The sequence below is a fragment of the Acanthopagrus latus genome, chromosome 12 (assembly GCF_904848185.1).
Source record: "Acanthopagrus latus isolate v.2019 chromosome 12, fAcaLat1.1, whole genome shotgun sequence".
Classification (NCBI taxonomy): domain Eukaryota; kingdom Metazoa; phylum Chordata; class Actinopteri; order Spariformes; family Sparidae; genus Acanthopagrus; species Acanthopagrus latus.
The window spans coordinates 25,181,780-25,205,248 of NC_051050.1; the positions used below are offsets into that span (position 1 = coordinate 25,181,780).

The following is a 23,469-nucleotide window of genomic DNA, read 5'->3' on the forward strand; positions in this document are numbered from 1 at the left end:
GTATCTGGTGCATTCGTTTATCCACGTCACTGAATCTTTTTTAGTATAACTACAAAATAAATACTTTATATTGATATTTTGCAAAATTACAATAAAGTGATTTTTCAACCTAGAAAACTTCTCTTAAGGCTCCATGATAACAATAATAATAATAATAATAATAATAATAATAATAATAATAATAATAAAATGTTACTAGCAATAATATTTACTGTGATACGATGATGGTTGTCGTACAGTAAAAGTGTTGAAAACCTGAAATCGTATCCGTCTATATTTCTATTTCTACATTTATATTCATGTAAACAGTAACAAAAAAAACTTGGAAATTCTTTTTTTTCTGATTCTTCTTAAATGCAGGTTTAATGATTTTATACATCATTAATAAAAAACACTTTCACTAAAGACGGCTTGAATTTACCCAAAGTCAGCCGTTAATCTAAGATGCAGCAGTTGTTTAGATATTAAAGACGCCGGCAGAAACGTCAGATCGCTCAGACGATCATGTTCAAACATATCTATCTGTAAAGTTTCACTTACGGCTGAAAATTACAACAGAAATAAACAAGTTTACTGATTTCCACGATGTGAAACAAAGGACGGATTTCTACCTGGAGCTGACTGTTGTTGCTGTTGTCATGATGTCAGTGTGATTTCCATTGTTCTAAAAAGTGAAATGTGTTTTTATTTTGAACATTGACATCGTGCCTCGTCTCTCAGACTTTCCCACTTAGAGAGTGTAAATGAGTTTGTCCCGTCGCTGAACAAACGTCTCCTTTGTCTCTTCAATAACAGATAAATCACGTTGAACTTCAGGACGTGAAGTCAAACAGTTGAACAGATAAATATCAAACAGAAAAAGAGATAAATGTGTCGCCTAAACACACAGCCACACACTTAACTCACATTTCTCCCTCAAACTCATAAATCACCACGTTAGAAAAGCCTCCAGCACCTTGTAATGACTCTGAAGTGTGAGACAAAGCAGGAAAGTGATGTGACAGGAAATACAGCGAGCGGATCAACAGACAGTCTATTATCCCGGCTGACTAAAGAGCTATTAGGGCGGAGACACGCCCTTCAGCCTGGTTTTATGGACTGTGGGTGTCTATGATGGGAGCCTCTGGACAACCCGTCCCACCCGCTCCCTCCGGGCCATCGGGAGAATTCTCAGTCCCCCGTTTCCTTGGATACGGTCCCTGCAGACCGGGGCCAAACCCGGGCGCACATGGTCCCCATTGAGAGCGCTAACAAGAGGCAGACAGGGGCTCTGACCCAGTGTGACCCTTTTTGAGGGGCGACAGAGGACCTCTGCAGCTCGGAGCCTCACGTGGCTAACTCCCAGCCATCTGCCTCCATTTAGCACTACATCCCCGCAACAAAGACCCCCCGTGGCAGCCCGCTTAGGCCTGACAAACAGCCCACAAAGAGCCCCACTTAGGCCTGACTAAAGCCTGTGAAGAGCCCCCGCAGGACGGCCTCTGGACGGGCGACGGCGTGCTGCGCGGCAGCAGCGACTAGCACGTCCACCAATTAGCACGCACACGTTAAAGACGGGGAGGGAGGACGGGGAGGACGGGGGACGTGCGTTCACAATGAAACAGCGCTGGCTCGAAAACACAGTGTGTGTCTGGCTGCGTCTCTGGGGAGCTGCTAAATTACCATCAACAGAGGAGAGGGAGTTTATCAGGGAGCTCTCGGGGAGGAGACAGAGAGTCCTCCTCAGGCTTAATTAAAATATTAGCCACTTCAGCAGGAAACACAAACCATTCAACAAGAGGACTCGTTTCTCTCAAAAATACCAACCCCTCCACTCCGCAATGCTTCTTTAAATAATTCAGAGGTTGAATATTAATCCAGAGTTCAGGATGTTTCACACAACAAAAGCTGGAGACGCTCGTCTCATGTTCAGTTTTCTGTCCTTTAGTTGGGTTTAAAACATTATTTTTGTTAATTTGCAGTTAAGTTCTTCTGCACATGAAGCTGTTTGAGTTGAGACGGACTCGACATGAAAATTGGATAAACATCCTGAACACCAGAATAAATATCAGCAGTGATGAAACTTTACATTTCTTCTGGCTGAATTCTCAGTTTTATGCCATGACATCACTGTGCTTGAACTCTGGTTGGGTTTGAGTATGAAAACCACTTGATCAGCGTTAGAAAAAGAGCATGTTGTGTATTAAAGTATCTGGTTCTGTCTCCACAAACGCAGCTGTAAAATGTCTCGACGTCTCGTTATATCAAATATTCAGTGATTTCATGTTCGGTGACTGTGGACGAGTCGACACATGAAGAGCAGCTCATCTCTCGTCTCGGCCACGAGATCATTTACAATAAAGAAATGTTCAATTTTGTAATTGAAATTTGAAATATTTACATTTACAAATTAATAAGAACTGATGAAAACACGGGAGATAACTTCAATGTTATTTTTATTTGTCTGTCCTGTTTTTCTTCAGTGTTTTATTATACAACTCTTATATTATCACTTCCACACAGCAGAACACGTCATATCACTTTAAAGACGGAGAAGTGTAACTGCATGTGTTTACAGTGTGTGTGGATGTATTATTCATTTCATTGGCTGATTTATTTCTGTCCAAACAAACTAAATAAATAAACTCTGTGTTTTCATGACTGAATAAACTGAATAAACACAGTGACATTAAAGGACAACACAGTTGATTCTGCTTGTGGCGGACCCTGCCACAGTTCGAGCTCTGAGTTTGCATTATTACTTCATTAATATTGTAAATATTAAAAACCTCTCCTGAACTACCGAGAGCTCCTCTGACTCGACTTTGTAAATGGCGGATGTGAACGTGACGTTACGTATTGTTGGAACGTCGACGCCGTACGAAGCCTTTTTATTTTATTCTGCTGTCTGAGCTAGTTAAAAACAAATTACCGTCAAAAAAAGAAAACAACAATAAAATAATTTTTAAAATACTTTTCTTGACTAATTTTCTCTGATTCCGTCATCACAACATGAAAACACGGCGGTCCCGTCTCGCGCCCTCCTGTCAGCAGCCTGAGGTGTCTGTGTGGTCCCTGTGGCTTTGCTAATGGATTTAGGATATAAATCTATCATTTACTCAGCCAGTTAACACCACCCTGAGGCTGCTTTCATTCCGTCTCAGGAGACGCTGCTGCGGGCCTTTGTTCATGTGTGGTAATAAGAGCCGCTGAAAGAAACGAGAGCGTGTTGTGATCGTGTTTGATTTCCGAGCGTTTTCGCTTTGAATATTCTCACTTGGCACGTTCAGGTGCACGGACCCGATCCACATCACATCAGACCCGACACAACATCAGTGCATTCTGAGCTACTAGAAGGGAAAGATTAAGGACAAGCGGGCCTTAACGGGTCATTGGTATTCTCCTGCACTCTTCACACACCGGGCTAAACACTGGATTAATTGCAGTGTATGGAAAGAAAAGCAAAGCATAACCCCTGGACTTAGAGCAGGCGGATTGGCATCGATCGTCGGGGCTGCGGCTAAGCATCGCTCTCCAATTATCTGTGATTCTCCTCAGTGCAGAGAGCCTGTGTGTGCCATCTGCCTCCCCTCCACCTCCACCTCCACCCTGCCACTGCAAAAACACAAAATGGGCTTCACCTTTACATTCGCCCTCATGCAGAGAAGACAGAGGATTCTGCAACAGAAAACGCAGGACTTAACCCACAGCGAGTGCACCAGGCCCCCCGAATCTTAAATAAACATCTGACAGAACCGAGTCGCTCCGGCACTCAACGTGACGTTTAGAGGTAAAATCAGAAAGACCAAACATGCGGTGGATGCTACTGTTACCAGGCCATGTGGACAAGTGGACGAGTGTCCTTCAACTGAGTGGTCAGTGAGGCCAGAACACATGCGAGCAGACTCAGACCAGGCAGATGGCCAGAACTATTAGCCCCAATTAGAACCAGGAGCCCTCCACACATCTCCAGAGCTCGGCCATACGGACAGACCGCGGCGCCGCTCCAAGGGCAGGAGACGACACACGACCACAGAGGCTGGAGAAGAATTTAACTCAACGAGGACTCGAGGATCCTGCAGCTGGTTAAACATGCAAATACGCCTGCAGCACGACTCGTATCACAACTGTTACACCGCGCTCCTCTGAAGATGGATCACAACCAGAGAGCAGACGTCTAATTAGTCGGGTTATAAATGACAGCCAATTAAAATCGAAATAGGAAGAAGAATTCATGAAGAAAGGAGAATTCAGTGTTTAGAGGAACATGATCTAATTATATCAGAGTGTAAAGTAAAGAGAAAGCATAGCTTATAAATCAAAGGCTTCAGTTTTTTTCTCTTTTGAAAATTAGGCTCTAACAGCGGGATTGGCACTGCATGCACAATTCGATCAAATTTGCTTTCAAACGGACTGAAAAATAGAGCACATTTATTCTATTCCGCCTGTTTAGACATAAACAAGAACAGCGTTTTCTACATTTGCTTTCCTGCTTGATTTATTGCCATCCTCCTTTCCAGCAATCAATTTCTGTGTTTCAGTGGCGCCCCTCCACCCTCCTCCCTCCTCCACCCGCAGCCAGGCCTGACGCCTGTTTGTGAAAAGCAGTGCTGCACCCTGCTGATGAACGAGGAGAGTGCAGCGGCTGCTTTGTTCAACTGAACCTGCGTTAGCTCCTCTCGTTCTCAGGCGCCGTGATAAAACCAAACCATCCCTCCCTCCGAGGGCAGAGCCTTCGTGACATCGTAGCCGGATCAGAGGAGCTTTTCTCTGGGGAGATCAGAGGAGGAGGAGGCGGCTGGTGGATGGAGGTCACCTCACATCACGTTTAATACCAAGTGACCTCCACAATAAGCTCTCAGTGGGTGCATCCGATCAGATCGATCTCTCTGCTCTGCGTGTGCTATTCAGTAGAATGTAGAGCAGGAATACACACAGAAACACCAGGATTATAATCACTGAAATTATCCTTTAATCGACATTAAAGAGGCCAAACAGTCTCTGACTTCTGCCCCTCTAATAAACTGCAAAACCTTAAATCTTACCGATTACATCACGTCGACTTTATAGTCAAAATATCTCACTACACTTAATATAAGACACAATATTCTAACAGGTGACATTTCAGTGAGAAAGAGAGAAATGTTTTAAACATCAAATCTGATCTTAAGAAATCTTTGTCACTCGCAGATTTTCTTAAATCACTACTATGAAAAAAAACCACCTTGCTATATTTTGTTGGTATTTTTTTGGTATAATTTTTAATGTAATAATTTCTATTTATTGAGATCCTCTAAATTATTGTGCAGACATTTGAAGAAATCATCTTTGACTCTTAGAACCTGTTTTAGGAAATGAATTGAAAAAATAAAAGACAGCCTTATCAATAACAGAAACATGAATAATAATGTCTAGTTATAGTTGTAATTATTGCATCGCTCTGAGCAGTAAATGAAGCCGTACAGTACGATGAATGTTTAATTGTTTTAAATTGGACATCAGATGGAAAATGAAGCTGTTTCCAAACAAACAAACAAACGAAAAAAAGGGCTGCAACTGAACATTATGCTGCTCGATGGTAAACAGTGTCCAACATCATGTTCAGGTTAACTAACTGCAACAGAAAATAAAGAGGAAGATTTTTACATCTCAGAATCTGAAACGAGGGATTTGTCTTCACTTTTAAAATAACTAAAATAATTAAATAATAATCAAATTAGTGCAGATAACTTTGAGTCAATCAACTAACGACACAATAACTGAATCTGTTAAAGCTCCAACATGTTACTTTCATTTTGTGTTGATTCTGGCGCCCCCTGTGGAGGAAACCGGTACAACAACCACCAACTCTTAAGAAAGAGACAACTTGTGTTCAATACGTTTTAACTGCAGCTGTTTGCAGGATGGTAGTGAGGTTATGTATCTATAAGAGGTTATTCATAATGAATAACTGCAACATGACGGTGTAACAAAGTAAAATGTGTTTTTGTGCCCGAACAACAGACCACAGATCAGCTTCTCTCCTCAGATTAAACTCAACACTCAGATAAAAACAGTTCCTTTGTTTTTTCGGTGGTATTTTGTCTTCTTCAGTGAGACAGATATCATAGTGAATCGTTAAATGATTGTCTTAATTATCGCACAATTGCCGTATGTGCTGTCTTATATCTACGTATTGTGAATAACTGGTTCCACCTCGAGCTGAGAGAACGGTGGTTTTGAAGAGTCTGGTGAGAGGAAACACGTTTCAGCGCGGGAACAGACTTTGACACAACACCGGTGACCTGGGGACGCTGACGGGGGAGAACGAGGCCACTTCCTGTTTGGTTGCACGACGGCAGATGTGCTTCTTTGCTTTTACAGCCGTTACACAGTGACTTCAGTATTCACTTCAGAGCGATACGTCTCTATTGCTGTTTAAACACAAGAGCATCCGGTCCTGCTCTCTTTGAGATGTTTCCTCCACCTGCTTGTTTTTCTGTTCGAGGAGACGAGAACTGAGGATTTTGTCAGTGAGGAACCTCATTATCTCTTATAAATGGACCTCCGAAGGACAGCAGGCTCATCATGAGGACACCAGCGGACAATATGGAGGAGGGTGTCTTCATCATTATATGACCACAGGGCAACATTGGGAGACTGTCATCCTGTTTAGCCGGAGAGAGATTGATAGCACGGCGTCATTTGAGTGATTGGTTATTCTGAATGAAGTATGAGCTTATTGGACGCAGAGCCAACATTGATTTCCACTCACTCCTACTCTCGGCGCCCTTGTGCTACCGTCTCACCGCCCCTCACTAATCCACCGTCTCCTACATTTTCCCTCCATCCACCTTCACAAAAAAAAGATCACCTGAGACGAAGAGACGCGGGAGGACGTCTGCAGAGCGAGGTAACAAAAGACGGGCAGAGACGACAAGGAGGAGGAGGAGGACGGAGCGTGGCGCAGAGGGATGGAGTGAAAGACAAAGAGGAAGTGAAGGAGAGACAGCGGCGTGGAAGGAGAGACAGATGGGGGTGCAGAGATGAAGTGAAAGAGAGACGGAGCAGGAAACAGAGGGAGAGAGGGAGGTGTAATTATCTATCAGGTGTTCGGGTGTGCGTGACAGAGGAGGAAGCTCATTAGCACACTCTGTGTACACCAATTACACAGCCAGGCTTCTCAGGGCATTCCCCAGGCGTGTGTGTGTGTGTGTGTGTGTGTGTGTGTGTCCCCAACAGTCACACACACACACACACACACACTCAGTTTAACTGATCTCCACCTAAAACACAACTGTAACAGGCACATTCATTTTTTCTCGGGCAGACTCAGAATTTATATGAATGTTAATTCATAGAAACAAAGTTATAAAAGTAACAAAAACTGGTAATTAAATATTTGTTGTTAAAATATTACTGAAAACTCTGAAAGTATCTGATGATGATCTGATGAATATTTAAAAGTACTTTTCTGACAATAAATAGGCTTAAAGAAATATTTACATGTATGTCAAATATCACTGTACTCTGGGTTGACTGATTATAAGAATCAGTGTTTTTCTTTTCTTTCTATCAAATTCCCACAAAAACTTGGGAGAAGAACGAGTCTGGGCTCAGAACAGATTAACACATTAACAAGATGCTGACTTTCAGACATTCTTGTTTAAAGGAACATTATGTAGTTCTGGAGAGGAAACTCAGCTCAGCATTTTAATATTTACAGTATTAAGGAGGTAATAACACAAGCTCAGAAATATGTATTTTTTTCTCCAAAATGTTGTCGAGTGGAAGTTTAAAGAGGCAGGAAATGGAAAATACTCAAGTAAAGTACAAGTACCTCAAAATTATATTTAATAAATTATATCAGTAATTTATCAATAAATAAATATATTTAAAAATAAAAGATAAACCAACTCAGAAATTTAACAACAATTTCTTGTTATTTACGTGGCAACATTAACACTGACGCTGCCGAAGCAGAACGTCCAGCTGATTTATTTAGTTTCTGATTTCAGATCCATTATTACGATCATATAAATAAAACATTCGTCTATGAGATCATTTCAAACATATGAAGCTGCATAAACACAAATCTCACTTAACAACATTAACCTTTGGATACATTCACAGAATCTATTCCCATCGTATCAAACTGATGAATGATAAAAGTTGAATTATGCATCAAACATTTGAACTTTTGAGGGAATTAAAATAAAAGGTCAGATTTAATCTGATTGTCACGTGAGAACAGAGCAGTGTGTGTTTGACTCTGTTAGAAATCCTTGTGAGCTTCTCATTTGTTGTGAATTCACTCTCTGTTCTTTATAACCTCGTGTTTGAACCTTTCTAACAGCTGATAAGAAAACTGTTACCACCTGTCTGTTAGTGTGCAGCGGCCATGAAAACATGAATCATCTCCACAGTGACGATCACGGCTGGAGGGAGACGACAGTCACTCAGGCTGGATATCACGTGTTAGCAAGCGAAGGTAAATTCACCTGTGGACGTTGTTCTGGCTCGATGAAACCACCCCGACGTTGGCGACAGACAGGACCTGCTTGGCGATGGCCTGGCTGGACGTGTTTGCTGTTGCCATGGTGATGGTTGCCGAGGTCTCGTTCATGCCCAGGAGTTTACCTGAGAGGATGCAGAACATGTTCAGCCACCAGACATACGTCACTTCTGTTTCTACTGTGGTTCTGCCTTTAACACTGGAACCATCTCAGAACATCAACGGCTCATTCTCCCGTCACCACATCACCAGACACACGATCCTGTAAATGATCATTCTTCCCTCGTTTGATTAAAGGAACACGATCCATCATTCTGACATCTGATTTACCACGAAAACACACCACACCTTCTGTATTCTCTCTTCAAAAGGCGTTTGTCCTTACAAACGCTGGTTTATGCTTCATTCATTCCTATTTAAGTCAGTTATTGAAGCCAAAATTAGTGAAAAACAGTTTTTTAAGTCTTTCGATCAGGCGTTTATTGATTGTATCTGCGTCTGCGCTGTCGCAGAGAAGAGAGAGAGTGAAGCGTAATCGATATGTCCAACACTTCCTCTGATCTGTTGTTGCTGCAGTCGCTGGTTTTAAGGACGTATTAATGTTTATTCTTAAATGTTTCAGTTCTCTTTGGATAAACTTGTCACTCATCTTTGTCTTGTTTTATGTTTCTGTTTGTTTTGTTTGAAATTGTTCTTTACACATTGAAGGTGGCTCCAAAACTACAGGCAGCAGCATCACCGCGATCTGCTGCTCATTAAATTCTCTGCTGTAGACTAAGTGGTGAACTTTCACATCTTCACGCTGATAAAACTACTTAACATGCTAACTGCAGTAAACATCCCAGAACAGAGACGTCTCCGACAGAACATCAAAAACTCTTCTTTGTTGTTTGTTTGCGTCTTCTGGCTCTTTGCCTGGCAGTCGTTGTAAATAAGAATTTGTTCTCAGTGTCATTCCTGGTAAGATAAAATAAAATAAAATAAATACTCCGCAGAAATGTTTGTGCAGCCAAGAGCAAAAGTATAATTCCACATGTAAAATGTCCTTATCCTCGCTGAGTATTTAAAGACCTGGTTTCAGGACCAGGTCAGTGTTGGACCAATAAGATAAAATAGATTCTGATGGGAACTAAACATTAAAAAAGGATTTCTTCTTCAATAATGCAAACAGAGCTTTAAAAAGAGGCTCTTAAGTGTAGGCAGAGGGGAGTTCATGTGCACTTAGTAATGAGCAGCGGGTTCTGAAGACAGAATGGAGATAAATATGCACAAGTTAGGCAGAAATAAAAGAGGTTTAAAGGCAAACACAATGAAAACCTGTTGACTGAAAGAATTAATTAACTTCACTCAATGGGTATAAAGCAGCAATTTGCCAGAGAGAGAAAAAGGTCCAGTAAAGCCAGTTGTTCGACTCTGTTCAATCCGGTTTGGTGTCTGAGTGCAGGCTGTATTCAGCAGAGCTCAAAACACAGTGAATGAAGATTAATTAAGGCAGGAGCAGCATTTAGCGGGCACTTAAGAGCACACTGATGGCTCAGATATGAGTACGCTCTCAGCTCTCAGCGCTGCAGGTGTGTGTGGTTTGTATGTTTGTGTTGGAGACACCAGTAAGTGCTTCATAAGAGGCGGGAAGTGTACCTTAATGACCGAGGTGAGGACGTGTTTGTTTATTCAGTGTTGTACATGTATTGTGTATTTTAAATGGCGACTTTTTTCTCTGACAATTAAATCACCTTTAAAGAATTCTCTTCTCAACAGGTCCCAGAGAAAGAGATTTTAACAGCGGATCATATTTGTTCTCCTCTGATCCACAGAGCTCCACTGTTGTCCAAAAGCTATTTAAAAACACATTAATGAGCATTTTCTTCTGTACTCAAGCTTGATTGATATTTTATTATTACAGATTTCGGTGAATATTGACGATAAGTAAAATCTTATAAAAAACAAAGCTGGGATGAGGTAATGCACATGGAGTGGACACGTTTCACCAGTAAAATATCTACATTACTGCAAACCACAGACACATTCATGTTTGTGCATGTTGTACGGACCACACTGACATTTCTGTGATTTCACATTTACATTTCATGGATATGTTCTGAGCTGAATGTCGGGGGAGGAGGATGCTGGGCAAGATGGCTGCCAACAAGATGAACATTTCTAAGTGTGAAAACATTTGATTTTTTTCAGGAGACTTGAGGATGTTTTCCAGCCGTGTTTGTGTCAACAGAAGCAGGTATTTTAGGCCGAAACATTACAGTTAGTTCTTTTAATTTTGCGCAAATGCATCCACACATTTTGCCCTTTTAAGACCCAGCTCTTTTCAAACTGTATTCGTGGCTTTCCAGATGCTTCTGTGGAACAATCCGCTCAGCACTTGGTCTTCAGTGTGTTTTCAGCTTACGTTTGCTTGTATCTTTTATTTTACAAACACTGATGTAAATCTACGTCACCTTGCTCCTTGCTGAAGTCCTCCTCTGTCATGGTGCTGGGCATCAGCAGCTCTCCTACAGCAGGCTGGATGGACACACTGAACCGGTCCTCCTTGGTGCTGAGGGAGAAACACAACAATGAAGGAAGACGACTTGTTTCCAGGAGCTCTAACGAACACAGAACACACAGAAAGCTCAGAGATCCCAGAGATGTAGCTGCTCAGACAGAAGCGTTGGCTGCACCTCGTCTGAAGTGTATCCATCATACAGTGTTTAACCCAGGCCTGTCACAAGCTCGACTTGAGGGTTTAAATGACATTTAAACATGTTTTTTGTTTTTTTAGCAGAACGCTGTTTTGTTGTGAAGCTCGTTGACTACGAAACGTCACTTGACTTTCCATCAGCGTGGAGGGAGGAGAGGATGAGGATTTATATTTTTAGGTGAACTGTTCCTTTAAGCAGGAATCTTTTGAATCACAGCCTGTCGCTGAATCTTTTCCGCTCTGTGATTTAAATTCATCTTGATGTGATTGAACATACGAGGACTTGTGTAGTGTGTTTTGTTTGTGTATTAAACGTTTCTCCTCTGATTGCCGTGCGGCTCACGCTCTGTGAATGGCATTTTGGGCCCGATTGATTCCCCCCATCCTGAACAGATTTTCTGATAAGGTTATTGATCGGCTGAGCGGCGGTGCCGATGGCATTCTGCAGGTTGATTTGGGCTGGGGCTGATTACTGGAGGAATAATTGTTATCCCAGTGAACCGGGATCAATCGTGGCTGATGTCTCACCTGGGAGCGCTGGCACAGAGCGGGTCGGAAAAGGAAAATTAACAAAGAACGAATGAGAGAGGCAAAAGCTAAGAGAAGAAGAAGAAGGAGACACTTGAGGGAGAAAAAAAGGAAGGCGAAAGAGATGTAGAGCTGAAGGTCTGAGAGAGAAAAACATAACTTGATATGAGAGGATGTCAGGTTGTCTCACCACAACTGGAAGTTGGCCGCTTGTGTCGAGTCGCTGAAGTCAACACCCATGGAAACCGTCACCGAGGCCTCTGGCTCCAGACGCTCTGAGAACGAGGGAGAGGGAGGAGAGGAAGAGTGAGTGACAAGGGCACAGTGTGCAGTGTGGAGGAGGATGGAGCGAAGGGAGAGAGGAGGAACAGAAGGAGGAGGAGGAGGAGGGCAGCAGCAGAGTGGAACAGACAGGCATCCACACCACTTGTGTTTTCTACTTCACAAAGCAAGGCCACCGTGTGTGAGAAATCTATCCTTCAATCTCACTACACACACCTCTAGCCTCGGGGAAAAAAACACATGAAGGACTAGCATATTTCCAAAACAACAGGCCTGTCAAAGAGAGCGTCAGCATCAAGAGACGGGCTGAGGGAGACAGACTGGGAGAGACGAGAGCGAGAGCTAAAGTAAAACCAAAAACTGCTGAAGAGAGTCTGGAGGAGGTGTAGGAGGAGGAGGAGGAGGAGGAGGTGGAGGAGGTGGAGGAGGGAGGTTAAGGATGAGAAGAACACAGACAGACAGAAACATCCTCCACGCTCCCCCAGTCGGCCGGTGTTTCTCTCTCCGTGGAGCAGGGCTGTTGTTCTGTATAACTCTTTCCACAGACGGAGGAGACTCCAGAGGAAACCTCTGAAAACAGAGCCATCATGGACTCACTTACAATCCGCCTCCACAGCTCCTCCACCCGCCATGTTCTGCTTCTACCTTTCCTTTTTTACAGTCTCTGTATCGTTCTCCTTAGTCCTCTGCATGAGATCAACTATTCAGAATTCTACGTGACAGGAAACTGAGATAGACGATTCAATAAGGGAGTTAATTAAAGCTGCAAAGCAACCAGCATGTCTGCATGTCTCTGTATGTGTGTGGAAATATCAAGTTTCTGTATCGATGCAGACTGTGTTGTTGTTATTATTGTCGAGTTTCTGGCCTCGGCTGGACAATAAGGTTGTAAAGTTCTGTTTGCTCTCTTGTATTTAATTGCTGGTGAGCATTAGGCTGCGATACTTGTTTTGGAGATTTCTCAGAGGGAAGCAGAGATCAGCAGTGAGACTTTTTAAAGTGGACAACTCAGGGATGACACTGTGTCACTTCTGCCTCACAGCAGTTACTAATCAAGTCCAGCTCAGAGAGGCCGAGTCCTGTCTGTGACGTTTGTCTGTCTGAGAGCTGCTGCATGTAAACGACATGTGATGCACTGCAGACTGATTCATGTTTTGTTCTTCTGACGGTCATGTCCTGGTCGGGGTCACACATATGTTGGTACTGAAAAAATATTTTTTTGCCAGATCGCCCAGCCCCTCCTGTACGGATGATGGCCAACATAATCCATCCTGTGACACAGATCACATCAAACTCACAAAGCTCCTTGTTTAAAAGGACGTTTGAGTAACTAGTTGTTATTAATTCATGAACGAGAAACATGTTTTTGATTCAGGAACATGTTGGTGAACGTGAGCAGCGACCAAAATACGTTTTCATATTTTAAACTGCTACGATTTAAACAAACATTCATGTGGAGAAGAGCACAATGTAATGCTGCTTTTAGAGGCGATGTGTAATTATATTTTACTTTAAATACGAACGCTGTCATGTATTATAACTTACCGAACACACAAAGCAGCTTTACATAAAGCTTTGTCTGTATTCATCCTCTGCAACTTCTCCAAACCAACTGCAGCCGGCAGCTCACAGTGTCCAGGCTCAATCGATCCAAATTACCCACTGTTTGGCTGCTCGAGTTCCTTCAATGCCCAATCAATCCGCTGCAATCGACAGTTTTAACGTGCTCCACCGCACACCATGTCTGTGTGTGTGTGTGTGTGTGTGTGTGTGTGTGTGTGTGTGTATGAAAAGTCCTGAGGGAGCAGCGTTCTTATATTACACTGAGTGCAGCGATCATACAACAGCGTGACAAGAAATATGGAGATAGTGTCTGTTCGTTTGTCCTGATCGATACTAATGAACAGGGATTAGCTGCAGGAATATTGGCTGTTTCAGGCTGGATGAATGGGACGGGGATGAATGCAAACAGGCTTAAAGGTTCCAAATAACATACTGATCATTTAATATCTGTCTGAGAAAACAATCTGAGTATAGGTAGAGCTGAAGACGCCATGATGACTGAGGAGGAGAGACGACAGGACCGGAGTTGTTTACATGACAGAGTTCAGGCTGGAGTAAAGCAGAAGGCCACATACACATGTTCAAACTCAGTGAAATCCTAATTTTTCTCAAGGTAACGGCGTGTTTCATTTCACTATAACTTCCAGGAGAGCGAGGAAGGAAGACTTTATCAACCTTGGCTGCAGATGTTTGTTCCCGAGTCACATCAGACAGATTTACCAGTAGTGTTGGATGTTTTAATGGTGTCACCAACAGCAAGAAGACTGTTTATTCGCCCCAAACAGCCAGATCACTTTACCGTACTCTAGCTGTGAGCTAACGTTAGCACGCAACAGCACACACTGAGGGAATTCAGGTCAGCCGCTGAGTGAAGTCAGCACTCAGCAGAGACTCTGGTTCTGGTTCTGGTTCTGGTTCTCTCTCCTGTCTGTAGCTTTACGTTCATGAAGTAAAGTCCATTTCCCCTCCAGCTCCAGTCAGCAGTCAACACTACAGAACAGAACGACCCGACAGTGGATCACTGCTGCAGTCAGGCTGATCAACAGGAGTGAAGAGAAATCACCTGTCATCAAGTCATCTCTGAGCTCTGCTCGCGTCATTAAACGGCTCCAGATCAGAACAGAATGCGACCTGAAAATGTCTTTTGAGTTATTTTGATACAGATCATTTAAATCTTGCTATAACAGAACTTATTTTTTGAGAGGAGTACATTAATTATTTTTTCATCTCATGCAAGAGTAACAACTTCTTTATGAAACTGAGGCAGATGAAGCTGCTTCACAGAAACATGTTGATGGAAGTTCTGTTATACTCACCGATGGTGTTAAAGCAGTGGATGTTGAGGCTCGCTGGGCTTCGGTCTCCTATATGGATCTCCTCCAGGCTGTGGTCTGAGCTGTTGGTCAGTATGACCTGCACGGCCACCATACTGGGCTGGTACAAGCAGGGCTGTCGGGGGAAATGGTACTTTGCTGACAGACCTTTTCCCGTCATGTGGTGAAGCAGCTCATAGGTTTTCACAGGGCCGAAAGATGGAGTGGTGACCTGGAGGGACACACGAAATAAACCTCCACAATCTCTGAATCTGAGCGGGGTACTGTACAGAAGTTTTGTGCAAACAAAGAACACAGAAAAATAAATCAAAGTTGTTGATTATCAGAGAAATGAACTGCAGTATGGGCTGAACTGAGCGCTGCAGGAAACAAAAGCCTGAGAGCAGAAGCAGAGAGGGAAGATGAGAAAAACAGCACACACAGGACATTTCGCCCAGATATCCAGGGACGCCTCGTGCATTACAGCGCAAATGCATCCACACAAGGAGGACTGATTAATACAAGAAGCTCCGCTCTTTTCATCACCTATATTCATGCAATTCACTGCGTCCAATCAGCCAGCAGAATGCAGCACTTCTGAGCGGAGTGGGACCGAGGGTTGGCTGATGACGCCCCGCTAACCCTCCCTTCATTAACTCTGTAGGGTAAAGAGGAGCCCATTTAAGAAATGTCCTCAATCAGCCCAGTTAGGTGGAAATGGGCTGGATGCTCGGTCAAACCCGGCTGAATAAAAACAACCTCTAATGAATAGAAACACAAGTGCCTGCATGGGCCCAACCCGCCTCTCACAGGCCTTTTTCAAGGGGCTTTTACCTTTTCAGAGGCAGGAAATTGCATTACCTTTGAGAGATGTAGACGAGAAGGGAGGTGGAAGCGGTGCTGGTGGATTTTTTCTTTCCAAAATTAACATCTTGTTACTTGGATGAACCTTGTTCACACTTGGTGGCAACTGTCAGCTCCCATTAGAGGGACGAGGTGGGTCGGCAAACGCGACGCGCTGTCAAACGTGAAAATTCACATGACAGGGAGAAACTTAAGAAACACCTCTCGTGTATCGAAGTCCTATAAAAACATCACAGAAGTCTGACAACTTGGATTCTTTCCATGTATTTTCCATACAGGTGAAAAAGGTCAGTCTGTCTGGAGTGACAGCGTTAACTGGATCAAAACATCAGGCAGGATGCAGCCCTTCCACACCTTCTCACTGATTAGCACCTCAGTGGTTTCATAACACTCAGATGTATGTCGGAGTTCAGAGACTGAAAAACTGCGATGGGATAAAAAGAAATGACCCATACAACTCCCACAAGTCAGAGGAGTGACAAAGAGGAGGGCACAAAAATTCAAAAATATCACAAAGCTTCACGTGAAAAAAACAACCAGTGGTAGAAAAACAGATGTGATAAATAACAGACTTAAACGATTACGCAGACTAATTAAGCTAATTGAATATGACTGATAATAAGATATGCAGTGCAGAGCTCACAGTGTTGAGTGGTGTCAGTGTACATTGTTTTACTGAAGCTGGACGAGGTGGCAGTGTGTTCAGACTCGCCTCAGAAGTGTTCGACTTGTCACGTCGGTCTGTGAGGATGAAGAATCGGTTTGACATACTAGAGGAGCGGCGGAGATGAGTTTCAATGTGTTCACTTCAGACAGCGAGAACATTTCACTGTCACTGAGCAGCAGCACCAGGACACGGCTGATGATAGTTTAAAGATTAGATTTATTTACTCAGTTACAAATCAGGGATTATCATCAAACATGAAGCTGGACAGTCTGAGACAGTCCTCTTCAATCCTGTTCACTTATCTACTGACCTACAGTTTCAGACGTTACTGAAAATCACAGGCGCTGCAGTTTTTGATAAATATGTGAAACAGCTGCTTATAACGACGTTCTGTGGAGCTGCAGATGTCACAGTGTTACGATTTTAATATCTTTAAATACAATTCTGACACGACTAGATGAACCGCCTCGCCTTTGTTCGTCCTCAAGCACCAGCCAAGCACATTGATGTGATGGTGCGTTTAACCTCTGAGCTTTGGGATATGAAATGTCATAACTTCATCGTTTTGTCCCATTAGACATTTGTGTAAAATGTAACTGTTATTATCGTACGAATTCTTGAGTTGTGGCCAATTATGTGTTTTGTGAGGTCACATCTTTGAGCCATAGTCGATATCTGTACACAGTTGTAGAAATTCCCTTGTTGTGTTCTTAAGACGTCACGTTGACAAGAGTAATAAAAATAACGATCGAAAGCAGCCAAAGCTGATATAACTTATTCTGATAGAGACTTTTAATGTCTATGCTTTTCATTTTTATTTTCTTTATGACTGTATTTTGCTCTACAAACAAACCTTGCCTTGTTTTATTCCTCTGTGCCACACTGACGCTCCAGTGCACAGCAGGAGGCCTTCAAATAATGTTTCAATATTTTTGAAGCTATATATAAACTGAATATCAGTGTATATCAGTTCCAGAGCAGTTTACTATGACACCGTATGTCACACATTTTACCTTCATCAAAAAATTGCGCTTCCTCTTATCCATTTACAGAAAATGTGGATAATGTTTGGATAAATCAAGCAGCCTGAGAAAAGGCTTTATTACAACAAGTGGAAGCAGTCAACGTTTGACTGTATCGCAGCCTTTTAAACAGGAAAAGACACCTACAGAAATAATATCACCTTATAATCATAACACCGTCTAAAGTCTCATATCACATTACGATATAATATGGATATACTGCACGGTCTATACACTTGTGTCTGAGTTTGGGCATCATGATGTCTTGTGTATTTAAACCCTCTGCCCGCTGAAGCCGCTGTATGTTCAGAGTAAACAGTCCGATCACACCACTATCTCTCAGCCCTCTTGACACAGCAGCAGCGTCTCTGAAGCGCCAGTAAAGGAGGTCAAACAAACATTTGTCGCTGTGCTGTAACGCCGCTGCGCCCTCACAAGCGCCCGTCACGCCACCGCCAGCCTGCAAATTTATTGGGCCACTTTTGGATGTGTCAGAGCAGTCGGTGTCGATAAAGCCGGCCATAATGTTTGCCACCCCATCATGGCGGAGATTTACCTCCCTGACAGACACATCCTGCTTCAAGGTCCCGTCTGCTGCCTCGGCCCGGGCCGGCGGCGGCGACGGGAGGGACGGACGGCGAACAGGACGTGGCTTCAAACTGCTTATTATCACCAATTTGACACAGTGGACAGTTAAAGGCTGACACGAGTTCCCAGACAAGCCTGTTGTCCTGTTACACACCTCAACTGTAAATAAGGGAAGAAGAAGGATGTAACCTTGACTCCTCTGTCAGTCTCCTGTTCTCTGTTTTTTTTCTTTGGCTCTCGTTCTCCGGCCTGGACGGGAAGGAGGGAGGTGACAATGAGGGAGGAAGTTGATTGAGAGGCTCTATTATGCATCAACTTAAAGGAAGCTCCTGTGATGGATGACACAGACACCAGTCACCTTCAGAGCCCGGACGCCACGCTCCCAGCATCCTCTCTGGCAAATGACCTGAAAATCCCGCTGACATATTCAAAAGGGCTAACCGGAGCTGGTAGCCTTGTGCCGTGTGCATAAGACGACCAATTTAAAACAAAGTGGTGTGTGTGGGGGTGCAGGGATGTATGGGCATATATTGAAAATCCATTTCTGCTTTTCAGAGGCCGTCTGCCTCCTGCAGCAGCGACAGGCTTTCATTATGCTGGACAAGAGTTGTGAGGACTGAGGTAAGGGACATGTGTTTGACTTTAGCTCCTAATTGTTCCCCTCAGTCAGGAGATGACAATTAATTGAGGGGCGTCACAAAGACCTTGACTGCAAATTGAATTAAATAAATGTTACTACAGCCATCGAAAACTACTTTAATGTAACAAGAAGTCTCTCCGGCGCATATAGACAGAGGTTAGTTCATTTATGCCAATTTGTGAGTAAATTGGGTATTCTGAAATGATTAATTTTGAAATTTTCCATTAAGGAACATTAAGAATAATAGAGGACTGTTATTCAGAAAGTGTTGTCCTTCATCGTGCTTCGCAAGTATTGTTAATAAAACTGCCAACAGTTTCTGTGTATCAGCAGGATATTAAATCATCTAATGGTTGTTTTATGGATTAGTTTCTCAAATAATAAAGTAATTGTTTGATCTCGTAAATGTTTGAAAATGCTTCCCACAGTAAAAAACAAAAGACATTTGACTTTGTATCTTGGCAGATAAAGAAAAAATTAAAACTGTGTTTGAGTTCTCAACAGAATGAAAAAGCAGACAGAGATTTAAAACATGCAGGTCAGATACTCAAATTATTTATATCTGTTAGATTTAAACAAATAAATAAACTACATTATTTTATCATCACAAGAGATTCTTCATCCTCTCATAGATCACAAACGATGTGCAGTGTTCAACTTGTAAGTGATCAAAGTGTATTATTGATACATTATCACTCAAAGTGTTTACCTGAGTATTTTCTATAAGAACATAATAAACTATAACAATCGAACTAGACTACAGAACTTCTATGATTAACCAACTTTAGTTACCACCAATCATTTAATTACTTCAGTGAATGCAGAGTCTTGGTGTTTTGGACTGTTGGTTGGATAAATTAATACATTTGAAGACGTTAATTTGAGAAATGGTGATGAGCTTTAGACATTTTATCAACTAAAATTTTAATTGTAAAATAGTTTAGAGACAACAAGGTTTCCTAAATCTTACCAAACAGTGTGAAAGTGTGTAAATAAAATCTTTACAAATTAGTTTGTGATCTGAGAGCAAAGACTTGGATCACAGCAGACGAGTTGTATGACGATATCTGATGTTTTTTGGTTGTTTTTCAGCTCCAGAAATGTTTTGTGGACTGAGAAAGTTCGGCTGACTTTATACCAACGTGGAGGTGAGATGATGATGATGATGATGATGATGATGATGATGATGATGATGATGACAGGATTTATATTTTCGGGGGAACTTGCTCTTTAAATCAGACCACATTATGTTATGTAGGACTGACTTCTCTTGTAGATTAGAGATGGAAAAAGAACTGTGTGACTTCAGTTGTCTTACTTGACATCACATGTCCTGGATGTGACTGTTTCACATGTGCACTATGTTAAAATGATATAATATGCAGGCCTACACCACCGTCATAACCTCTGTCACCTCCGAAGAGAAAACACACAAGTGACAAATGGAAGTAGATCATCCGTCCCAAATAAAATCCCTTCACACAAACACAGATTCACAGTCTGTCCTCTCAACATGCTGCAGTCACTAACACAAACTAATAAGAAGCAGAAAGCTGCATTCAAACACAAACATTTCCCAGACTGTCCACTCAGCCGCTGCACTGGCCGCCTCTCTCTGTGTGGGCATTTATTCCTATTTAAGAGGCAATCTCTGCAGTTTGAGTGGCAGCGTGAGGTTTGGAGGGCAGGGGCTGCTATATTCGTGGCGCTTGGGGTCCTTCTGCTGATTCATAATTAGACGTGAACCCAGAGCGCCCACTACGGGGAGGTCAGAGGGGTGAGGAGGGAGGCGAGGGGGGAGGAGGAGCCGAGCTGGCGCCCGCCTGATGGACACCAAATGAACAAATTATGATGGCCCCCTCTGGGCGTGATGGGGTCAAACGCCCCGCGCCCCGCCGCTGACAGTTCAATTTCCCCCCAACGCAGCCCCATTCGCCGACTGCTAATTATGAATGAAAAGTTATCAGCCTGAGCCACCCCGCCGCACACACGGACAGCGGGCGGAAGAGGTGTGGGGCGGGGCGGGAGGGTGGGGGGGATTTAAGAGGCATTTGTGAGAGATCCTAATGTCAAAATGTTATTAGAGAGAGCGGCAGCATGCAGAGAGTGGGGAGAGGAGGAGGAGACAGGAGAGGAGGTGGGTCAGAGACAGTGACCAGGGTTAATCTAAATGCCTTTGATAACCATGCAGTAATTCTCTAAAAGGGCCCGAGCGCTCAGCTGAGACAGACTCGCTGCCTCTGTGGGCAGATTGCTGAGAAATAGAAATGACACTGAGGCCAGTGTGTGTGTGTGTGTGTGTGAGCTGATATATATGTGTGTGCGTGCAGAGGGAGGGGTGTGTGAATAAGGGTGAGGTTATTTACCCTTGTCTATGAATCCCGATGCCCATCATGTATTTATGCATAGAATTGACTCTAAAATCAGGTGTTGATGTGTGAAAAGTTCCCTGTTCTCATCTGCATTTCTATTCTCTATTACTGCACGGCCTTCACCTGAGGAGGAGAGACGACTAACAAGACTCGCGCTGCATAAACGCTGTCCTGAGAGCAGCTGTCCATCAAACTGACTGACAGGCGGCCGGACTCAGAATATAGAGTAACTCGGCACGAAGCTCCGTACAACAGTCACACGGCTGCATGGACGCTGTGTTCACAACATGGACGCCTTTCACAGCATCTTCAACATGCTTCATCTGAAACTGTCAGACTTCTTAGCTAGCTGTTTCCCAGTCTTAATGCTAAATCTAAGCTAACATGGCTGTAGCTTTATATTCACTGCACATTATTAACATTTTCATCAAATTATCAACAAAAAAGCAAACAAGGATATTCCCCAAAATGTGAAACTATTGCTCTGATATTATAACTCCACTCCTTCTACTTCTGCCTACTGTGCGGATATGACACCTGCTGACGAGGGATACATACAGGCTACAGTATGTGGTTTAGACTCAATGTCAAACTATGTGAAACATATTCTCAGGTAAGAGTCTTCTTTTGGAGTTATCTGGACACTATATCACAGTCAGTTTTGTGTTTTGTCATAAGACCAACACTGAGGAAGAAATATTGAAATTATATTTTCCTCAGCAGACGAATTGGGAACTTGTGACGAGTGTTTTTCTGGCGTTTAAATTAATCAAATAAAAACTCCACAGATCAGTCATTAAGGGAACTACAAGGAGCTTTTAACTCGTTAGGAAACAGACTGTTTAATACAGATGCCTCTACGTTTGACAGGTTGGCTTGTCCTATATCTGGGTTGGATTCTGAACATGAAAACTACATTTTAATAGCACACAGAGTGCAGAGGATGAACCAACATACTCCAAACCCTCCCAGTAGAACGTGACATCATCACTCTGCACGGCACGCAAAATAAAAACTAAAAAGACTCATTTCTTTCCAGCAACATAGTGAAATAAATAATTTTCAACTGAATTTCATAATAAAGGCAGGTGTCAAACACCTGTGTGATTCTTCTTCATCTTTAAGACTCTGATTTACAGTCTTCAAACAGCAGAGTTAACACAGGGTCGCTCTGAGACACAAAATAGACACAGCAACAGCAGAAAGAATGGTCTGGACATTTCCCTCCCGGGGGGGAAGACGAGATAGAGAATACACAGACGTGCAGAGGCACTCGCACACTGAGGAGAGAAAGGAGCCGTCACATGAGGAAAGGTCAACCATCAGATATACACAACACGGAGACACGAGGGACACAACATCTGACAGAGAGAGATGGAAGGTGACAGAGAGGGGGAGACAAACGCAGGGGGAGGACTTATAGATGAGACGCAGAAATAGAGTTCAAGGGTGTGGAAGACAGAGGGTGAGAGAGACAGACTATAAGAGATACAGGAAACAGGCAGAGCAGTCGCACCGTCCTGACCGGCTATAAATATAAGAAGGCAGAAAAGGTCAATAGTTGCCGTCGGAGGCAGAAATGTTCCACGAGGGAGAGAGGCTCATTTCACCATCTCAGACGCTGCTCGGCCGCTCTGACAGAGAGGAACAACCGACTCTCAACACAGTCTGACAGAGGAAATGTCATCCCTGTGTCACACACACACACACACACACACACACACACACACACACACACACACACACACAGGTGGACTCACCTGCATGGTGGAGGACATGTTGGAGAGAGAGAGGCCCTCCAGGTCGGACAGCAGACTCGAGGACACCACCAACGACTTCGGAGTGTTTGTGGGTGCAGGAGAAACTAAAAACAACACAAACACACAGAAACGTAAAAAGCCTGTGTGTGTTTTCTTATCGGCCACTGGATGGCGCCACAGAGACAACGTTTCAAATTCTTGTCACTGAAGCTTTAAAGGTCCCGTATTGTGAATGTTAGATTATTTTTAAACTGTGAAAGTATCACAACACTAAACACAGCTCAAATTCAGAAAGTGCTTCTTTAAATGATCCGTTAGGAGTTCCGTAACATTGTGATGTCACAACTATACAGTCCTCGTCCTCAGCCACGCCCCCAGCACACAGAAAGGGCTGATGTCTATTATCAGTATTAACATCATCAGTTATGTATATTTTCTCACCTGGAGCAATGCCAGCGTGTTTTCTTTCACTGTAAGTGGTTTGTTGCATTGTACTTGCATTTTGAATGTATTGTGTGTACTGTTTATTATATATTAATCTGTTGTATACAGATATCTTATTCAGGGCTGCCTAGAAAATGCCTTTTTCCCTGTTTAAATAAAGGTTTGAATAAGACAACAGCTGAGGCAGAGACCACTGCTCGAGAACAGCTTCCATCACGTGAAGGTGTGAAACCACTGGACAACCAGACGTTGGGACAT

General features: G+C 43.1%; 1 protein-coding gene across 2 annotated transcripts in view; it reads right to left on the bottom strand.

Annotated features, from left to right (window-relative positions):
- The window catches only part of ap3b1a (adaptor related protein complex 3 subunit beta 1a), a 58,606-nt gene that overhangs the window by 1,354 nt on the left and 33,783 nt on the right, over positions 1–23,469 (bottom strand). For both annotated transcript variants that reach the window (XM_037116844.1, XM_037116845.1), the window contains exons 22-26: positions 22,768–22,871; positions 14,858–15,086; positions 11,887–11,971; positions 10,927–11,024; positions 8,460–8,598 (exon numbers count right to left, since the gene is read on the bottom strand). In XM_037116844.1, coding sequence (XP_036972739.1) covers positions 8,460–8,598; positions 10,927–11,024; positions 11,887–11,971; positions 14,858–15,086; positions 22,768–22,871 — 655 coding nt within the window. The remainder of the gene's footprint in view (positions 1–8,459; positions 8,599–10,926; positions 11,025–11,886; positions 11,972–14,857; positions 15,087–22,767; positions 22,872–23,469) is intronic.